The following is an 8,032-nucleotide window of genomic DNA, read 5'->3' on the forward strand; positions in this document are numbered from 1 at the left end:
AAGGTAGGTGCTTTGTGCTGAATGACACAAAAGATGGAAATTAACATTAGAATCATGTACAAATTGAGTCAGGTAAAACAAATTTATTGCTTCATCAAACAAGAGTCCACAAGAATATACTATAATTGACAAAGAGATTTTATGCTTAGTGTTGAGACTGGGTGTGCTGTTTGAAACGAATGACTTCAGAAGATGACATTTTTAAATTAAGTACTTTTGCTTTTATGTTGTACAAAGAGATGAACTTAGATCCTAGACAAAGCCTGTAGTATACTATTCAGAACACACTTTGTTTAATACTTTGCAAAAGTCACTTGTTCACTCTAGTGACAACCTTAAGTTAGCACTGCAGTTTTCTTAAACGGCTGCTGTAAAGAAGCTGCTGTTACTGGTTTGTTTAACACTCCTTGTCAGCATAAACCCAATAATGGGATAAAAGTTAGAATTTACTGTTGTTGCAAGACTGCTTTGCTGTACTTTATACTGCTTTGCTTTCATTTACCAGTGACCGTTGTTACTATCACAGTAGTAATTTCTGCTTGGTATTAATGAAGAGATTGCTCGATAGTCTCAACTGTGTAAGAAACAAAAACAGATTAGTGAAACTCCCATTGTTTAGATCTGTTATCCAAAATTATATCAGAAGTGACTTTAAGATGCTTAGCAAGGCTACCCTGTCTTATTTTAGTGTGCTTTCATACGACAAACAATTGTTTGTGCAGACAATTTGTCTTTGACCGAGTGGTAGAAGGATGCTGCGGTGCGACACAGCGCCATATTTTTGGTCCCCTTTTAGTGCAGCTTTGTGCTAATCCATCAGGGTGTTAGTTCAAGTGTGGTAAAATAAAATTTTTGTGTAAAGAGAGTGTAGTTTTCCTTGTTCCACAAGCCTTCAGATGTACTAACGGCCACCAGATGTGACAGAGTAATGGAGACGCTTACCAGGAGTGCTTGCTGAACACACAGACTGCAGCACAACTGTCTGGCTTTGAGACAGAACATATTTAAGATACATCTCCAAATGGCGCATGAAATATGCTGTGATTACTGATCTTGTAATGCTGCTTAAACATGTTTCTGAGCACTTCTGTGTAGGTATGTCCTTCATGGCTGCTGTTATGTTGGATTGTCAGTGTTTGAAACCATTAAGTGGCTTCTCAAAAGGTGGAGTAGGTGACTTTGGGCACTTCACGAGAGAAGCCGTCTCCAGCCAACGCAAAGGTTTGCAGAAGCAGACTCCACGGAGAAGTACTAGTCTGTCTTTTGTCTTTCCTCAACTTAAAACTAGGGAGAGTTTGAGGGGAGCTGGGGTCGGAGGACAGGCTTACGCAATGTCCTAGAGGAAACTGTTAGGAGTGAAGAGGGGTTCAGATTGCCTGTGCCCTCGTGGGAGTCCCGAAACTTAAAGCTGAGGTGCTTACCTTTGCCCAGTGACAGGAAGGAAAGGCGTGTGTGTGTCCTCCCATCTCTTTCTGGGAGGGCTGCTGGTATGTGCCTATCTGCACAAAGAAATGAAAAACTCAGGAATTCTTCTGTAAGGCAGCTCCTCTAACCAAGGGCTTGGGCTTTTGGAGATTCTTTTTGTTGTTCCAAAAAATAAGTGAAGCTTACTCTTCCTTTACACAGTTTATAGATGCAAGTGTTGAAGTGCTCTAAGTCTTTTTTTGAGGTTTTTCTCCCCCCAAAAAATTGTAGAAAAAGTTCCTTTCAGAATAAAGTGACTGTTTTGCTGGCAGTGTTTTCTAACTTGCTGTCTTAGGATAAATTTTTAGTCACAGAAACTCCTTGAACCTTTAGATCTGAGGAGCGTGCTAATTTTTGTCTCGGTAGGTCCCTTTTCTTACCCACTCCTGCCTTATGAAACCTCTCTGGAAATGAACCACCAGCAAAACAGAGCCATGGGAGCGTGGGCACTGCAGTGGACCCTTCGCTGATGTTCAGAGGAACCACCGTTAGAAATAACACCTCCGTTGCACTTGGTCTTATTTATTCTGGCCTCCTCACCGTGTCTGAAGGGGGTTTTTCCTTTTCACCGTGTCTGAAGGGGGTTTTTCCCCCCCCCAACTAATCTTTTGATACAGGCCATCACTGAATTTGTTTCTTCAACATGAACCCCCTGTGTTATTTAGCTGCTAACTCTGAAGAAGTTTAGGAAAATACAATTAGCTGTTAAGTTGTTATAAGCACATCGATGAATTTACCTTAAAGGTTGCAAGGGATGACTGCTCTAGAGAGAGATGGTTGTGATGGCTTAAGGAATAGGTTGCAATTATTCTGTGGAACCTAGGAATTTCGTTCTCTGTATTAGGTGTGCAGAGAACTGTGACCATCAATTACTGCTTATTTTATTCTATTTAAGGCAAAGCTTTGACTTTTCTGGACCTTATTATTTTCACTTGGTGAGTTTTATTTCTTGTCATACTTAATTGCCTTTCAGAGTTCAGAAGGGTATCCTTGAATCATTGCGCATTGGCTTAGCACTGCAATAGGTTGTACTGGCAGCTGGTTCATGTAATAAGTGCCAGTACATGGTTCTTTTCACGTGTATGTACTTTGGCTGTGGTATAACACCTTTTATACATAGGCACGATGTTCCTAAAGGGGAAACAAACACATCTTTGTGTACGTGCACAGCTGTGTGTATGGTGTGTGTGGTGGGGACAGGGAGAAGTAAGGGGCGAGATAGTCAATATTGAAAAGTACTTTGAGTTCGCTCGCAGGCTGACATGGGCTTGCTGATGTCACCCCGATCCTTGACTCACATGTGAATGACATCCCAGGAAAAAAAAATTCCAGTAATACCCTGACAGTCAATGTAACGGTGAGTGTACAAGGAAGTTTGTACGGTAACAGGGAAAAATATATCCCATTATTCATATGATGCACTGTCTTGTTTCTGCTTCCTTTCCTTTTTATTCTTCCCCTCTGCTAGTTTACTTGTGTGCTTTGTAGTACTTCAGATGAATGATTCTGTAACTTGATAAGGGAAGTAATAATTTGTCATTTGTTTTCCACAAGAGAGAAGCCACTTCGGGCAGTAAAATTTTTTTGCAGCCCAGCTTGAAACTATGTATAATTATTGACTAGGTTTGTGAGAGTGATATCTCCAGCTTTCTATGTGTACCTACTGCGATCGCATGGCAATTATTACAAAAACCTGTTTGATTAAAAATCAAACAATGAAGTTCTTCATTATTGTGTTTTCTCTAATTTTCAAGTCTCTTAGGCATCACTGTGTAACTATGAAATTAAGATTTTTTTGATGTAGTTTGCCCTGTAATTCTTGTAGAAATGAGGAATTTGAACCTTTGTCCAGTGCTGGTGAAGAGTGGAAATTAATCTAATTTAATTAGGGGAGGGGGGGACAGGGCAGAGCTGGAGCATTCTATAGCCCCCTTGGGGACATTGTCCTGCCCCTGGGGACATTGTCCTGCCCTCAGGGACGCCGTCACCGGCTCACTGTAGCAGAGGTTCGAGCAGACGAGGTCTCGCTGCCAGGGCTGCCGCGAGCCCAGCACGTAAGCTTGCTTCAGCAAGCGCTTGGCGGCTGCAAAATCCCCCAAACTCAGCAGGACCTGGGTGACAGAGCGGGGGGCACCCAACGCCGGGAAAAAGCTCCTGAGCCCCCCAGTAAGCACCCACCTGGGCCATGCTGCCGCAGCACCCGCTCTTCATCCCCTTCCCTTTCAAATTCCGGGCGCAGTCGCGTGCCCGGGCCAGGCAACGCAAAGCCACGGAGTGTTTGCCCTCCCGCAGCTGGATGTGCCCCAGGTTGAAGTAAGCGCGGTAAAGAGCCTCGTAGAGCTGACCCTGCCCGCAAACAGAGCCACCGCTGCTGCCGGATTTGCCCCAAAAAGCCCCTCGCTGCCCACCCTGCCCGCCCTTACTCCAAGAGAAAAATGCTTTTTTTGATGTAGTGGTCGCATTTAGCAGGTTCCTTCAAGCCATCGTAGACCAAACCCAAGTTGAGGTACAACCGGCTCCTCATCTCCGTTATCTCCCGGTGTGTCACGCTTCCTGCGGATAAAAAAAAACCACCGGGAGCTGTTGAAGTTCCCCCAGGGAAGGGACCGGGCCAGCTCCAGGTGTTGCCGTTGGTGCTGGAAAGGGGGAAAAGAGAGAGCTGAGAGGCCCCCACCAAGCGTTTCGGTGCCCCCCCTCAAATCTCTGAGCCCCACTTTCAGCGCTGCCTCGTAGCTCTCCAGCTCGGCCAGGCGCTCCCCGATTTTGCAGAGAGCCACGGTGCAGCTCAAGTCATCGCCGGCACCCTCCAGCAACCGCAGCTCCTGCCGATGCTCCTCCAAAGCCTCCTCATAGCGCCCTGACAGCAACTGGGGGAGGTTAGAATTGAGGGGGGGGTTAAAAGCGGGGTGGGGGTTGTGGGGGGGCCGTGAAGACTCGCCATGACTGGCCAAAATCTCGCAGAGCCGGTTACAAACCGCCGCCTCTTCCACCAGGTTCCTGCCACGCTGCGCCTTCTCCTTCGCCTTCTGCAGCTCTGGGGAGGGTTGGGGGGGGGGCGGTGGGGTTCAGCCTGGTGTGACCCCCCACACACACAGCCGTGCCCCACCCTGCGTGTACCCCAACACCCCCGCGAGGGACGCGCCCCAAAAGCAACCGGTGCCCAGGGCCTGGCCCTCAGCTGGGGGCGGGGTGGGAGGGGGGTTGGGGTGTCTCTCTGCAGCTCCCCCACGGTGTGTTCCCCCACCCCGAGGGGGGGTTGTTGAGAGGGCCGGGCGGGGGGGGGGGGGGGGAAGGGGATCATGACATGGGGCGGAAATGGGGGGGATGGAAATGGGGGGATGTGTGGAAATGAGGGGGGAGATGGAAATGCCGGGCATGGAAAAGGGGGGGACATGGAAATGGAGCAGGGGGGGAGCACCGAGGGACCGGGGCAGCGTGAGGGAAACCGGGGCGCGGCGGGGGTGAGTGTGAGGAGCCGCCTGAGGGGTCCCGGGACCGGGGGGGTCTCTGGGGGACTCCGATGCGGGGGGGCAGTCTGGGGAGCCCCGGGCCGAGGCGGGGGGTCTCTGGGGGGCCCCGTGTGGGCCCCGGACTCACGGCGGATCTCCCGCTCGGCGCTCATCCCCCGCCGCTGCTGCCGCCACAGCCGCCCGCCGCCCGCCGCCCGCCTCGCCGCCATTGGCCCGCACTCCACCAATCCGAGCGGGGAAAGGCGGGACACAACTGCTCCCATTGGTCAATATGGGAGATGAACCCGCCTCCCCGGGCGGGGACTACCGCGCCCGGCCTGTGGCGGCGCCCGGCCTGTGGCGGCACCCGGCCGCAGGGGATGACGGGAAGTGTGGCGGCGCCCGACGCAGGGGATGACGGGAAGTGTGGCGGAACCCTCACCCCGGCGGAAGGACGCGGTGCTCCCAGTGCACTCCGGTGGCTCCCAGTGCTCCCCAGTACCACCAGCCCAGTACTCCCAGTGCCCCCCATCCCAGGGGCCCTGCCACCACACGGCCCAGTGCTCTCAGTACCCCCGGTCTGACGTTCCAGTTCAGCTTCACTGACGCTCCCCGTACCCCCAGTGTGCCCCATGCCTCCCAGTACTTTCAGTACCCCCCGCAGCCCAGGTGTGTCCAGTTTGACCAGTATTCCTCTAAATCTTCCCAGTATCCCCCATAAACCCAGCCCAGTGTCCCCAGTAACCCCCAGCATCCCCCTGATACAGAGAAATGATTACTTGTTTTAAGACTTATTTACTTATAGAAAACTGCTTAGCAACTTATTTACCAACTTCTAGCAAGTTATAGTATTACTTACAGTATTTTTGAATATTGCTAAGAATCTTGCTGGCCCAGACTGTTCTGTGGAATTTTACCAAGGACTGCTGTGTCCATCAAAACAAAGCAGTTTACTGTGAAAATCTACCAAGAACTGCAGCGTTCAGCAAAATATCATGGTTTTGTCCCTGAGGAACAGGTGTGCTCTAACTAGTTGGGTCTTGGTAATGAAGAGATAGCCATGTACAGACGGTAGAAGTTCCATTGGTTCTCTTAGATAAGATAGAATGAATAAACCAGATGAAAATCACTCTTGTTGTTCAAGAGAATGGCCAAGAGAATCTGCGCATGCTCCGGGGAAAAAACAAGGTGAGAAAGACTACGAGCCTTCCTCCAACAGACCCTCAGAGACGCCCCCCAGGAGGCAATGGGCAGGTGCAAAGAGAATATAAACTGCTGCCCCCAGCCTCTAGAGCTAACCCAGCCTCACTCATGCACATGGATGTTTGTGTTATGTGATCCAATGAATATGTATATCCACACTCGGTAAGTTTCTGGTAAAATGTGCGGTGGGTGTGCAAGCTTTGTGGAGAAATCCCCTTGCACCCCGGCTGGAGTAACCACACCTGCTGGATAACTCTATTGGAGTTGCAGAGTCTGTTTCCGCGAATCACCCCTGTATCCCCGCATGGCCCCAGCCCAGTGCCCCCAGTTTCCCCAGTAACCTCAGCCCAGTACACCCACATACCCCCTAGTCCATCACTAATTACCACAGACCAGGGAAGTGCTAATTAGCATGGGCGGGGGGCACCCCAAAAGAGAGGGGAGAGCCCCATGTGAGCCAACGCCCCCCACCCCCCGGAGAGCAGTTATTGGAGGGTTTCTCCCCATCTTGGCCCCCGGGGGGGCAGGATCGGGCCCGCACCTCCCCGTGGGGGGAGCACACACCCGAGCGGGAGCTCCCCCGCCCCCCCCCCAAGTCCCGGGGTGGTCCCAAAGTGGGAGGAGGGGGGCAATGCCCCCCCCCCCCCCATTTAATGCATTAAAAATTATTAATAAAATTGCTAACGAGGTGGGAGGGCAGTCCCGCCAATCGCACAAAACCCTCCAGTTTTGGTTAAAAAAAGAAAAACCTCCAATTTTGGTAAAAGCCCCCCAAAATCCCCTCCAGATTTCAGAATCACAGAATCTAGGTTGGAAAAGCCCTTGAAGCTCCTCCAGTCCAACCATGAACCTCCCCCTGACAGTTCCCAACTACACCAGATCCCTCAGCGCTGGGTCAACCCGACTCTTCAACCCCTCCAGGGATGGGGACTACCCCCCTGCCCTGGGCAGCCCATTCCAACGCCCAACAACCCCTTCTGCAAAGAAATCCTTCCTAAGAGCCAGTCTGACCCTGCCCTGGCGCAGCTTGAGGCCATTCCCTCTTGTCCTGGCGCTGGTTCCTTGGCTCAAGAGACTCCTCCCCCCTCTCTGCACCCTCCTTTCAGGGAGTTGGAGAGGGCCATGAGGTCTCCCCTCAGCCTCCTCTTCTCCACACTAAACCCCCCCAGTTCCCTCAGCCGCTCCCCATCAGACCTGTGCTCCAGACCCTGCACCAGCTCCGTTACCCTTCTCTGGACACGCTCGAGTCATTCAATGGCCTTTTTGGAGTCAGGGGCCCAAAACTGAACCCGGTCATCGAGGTGCGGCCTCACCAGTGCCGAGTACAGGGTTGAGATCCCTTCCCTGTCCCTGCTGGCCACGCTAGTGCTGATACAAGCCAGGATGCCATTGGCCTTCTTGGCCACCTGGGCACACTGCTGGCTCCTGTTCAGCCAGCTGTCAATCAACACCCCCAGGTCCCTCTCTGACTGGCAGCTCTCCAGCCACTCCTCCCCCAGCCTGTAGCCCTGCTGGGGGTTGTTGTGGCCCAAGTGCAGCACCCGGCATTTGGCCTTATTGAAACTCCTCCCATTGGGCTCAGCCCATCGCTCCAGCCTGGCCAGGTCTCTCTGCAGAGCCTCCCTACCCTCGAGAGATCAACACTCCCACCCAACTGGGTGTCATCTGCAAACTGACTGAGGGGGCACTTGATCCCCTCATCCAGACCATCAATAAAGATGTTAAACAGGAGTGGCCCCAAAACCCAGCCCTGGGGGACACCACTCGTGACCGGCCGCCAACCGGATTTAACTCCGTTCCCCACAACTCTCTGGGCCCGGCCATTGGCCAGTTTTTTACCCAGCGAAGCGTGTGCCCATCCAAGCCTCGAGCAGCCAGTTTCGCCAGGAGAATGCTGTGGGAAACGGTGTCAAAGG

At 51.9% G+C, this 8,032-nt stretch overlaps 1 protein-coding gene across 2 annotated transcripts; it reads right to left on the bottom strand.

Annotated features, from left to right (window-relative positions):
• Positions 1–68: 68 nt before the first annotated feature.
• Positions 69–5,087, bottom strand: LOC141935949 (tonsoku-like protein). 2 transcript variants are annotated; one of them, XM_074852636.1, is made up of 4 exons: positions 5,062–5,087; positions 4,403–4,498; positions 3,888–4,017; positions 69–3,575 (listed from the first exon to the last, which is right to left on the bottom strand). In XM_074852636.1, the coding sequence occupies exons 1-4, from the start codon at positions 5,084–5,086 to the stop codon at positions 3,566–3,568; spliced, it is 261 nt and encodes an 86-aa protein (XP_074708737.1). In that variant the 5' UTR covers position 5,087; the 3' UTR covers positions 69–3,565. The 2 variants fall into 2 exon arrangements, with proteins under 2 accessions (XP_074708737.1, XP_074708736.1); XM_074852635.1 differs by having other exon boundaries at positions 69–3,810.
• Between the last annotated feature and the right edge of the window lie 2,945 nt (positions 5,088–8,032).

Source organism: Strix uralensis, chromosome 30 (assembly GCF_047716275.1).
Source record: "Strix uralensis isolate ZFMK-TIS-50842 chromosome 30, bStrUra1, whole genome shotgun sequence".
Lineage (NCBI taxonomy): Eukaryota > Metazoa > Chordata > Aves > Strigiformes > Strigidae > Strix > Strix uralensis.

What these genes read in the sequence shown, in the direction of transcription:
- LOC141935949 (XM_074852635.1), bottom strand. Translation starts at nt 5,086, where the DNA reads ATGAGCGCCGAGCGGGAGATCCGCC. An exon ending in CGAGATTTTGGCCAGTCATG is followed by an intron (nt 4,018 to 4,402) that starts GCGAGTCTTCAC and finishes TTTTATCCGCAG; the next exon opens with GAAGCGTGACACACCGGGAG. An exon ending in AAAAGCATTTTTCTCTTGGA is followed by an intron (nt 3,811 to 3,887) that starts GTAAGGGCGGGC and finishes GTTTGCGGGCAG; the next exon opens with GGTCAGCTCTACGAGGCTCT.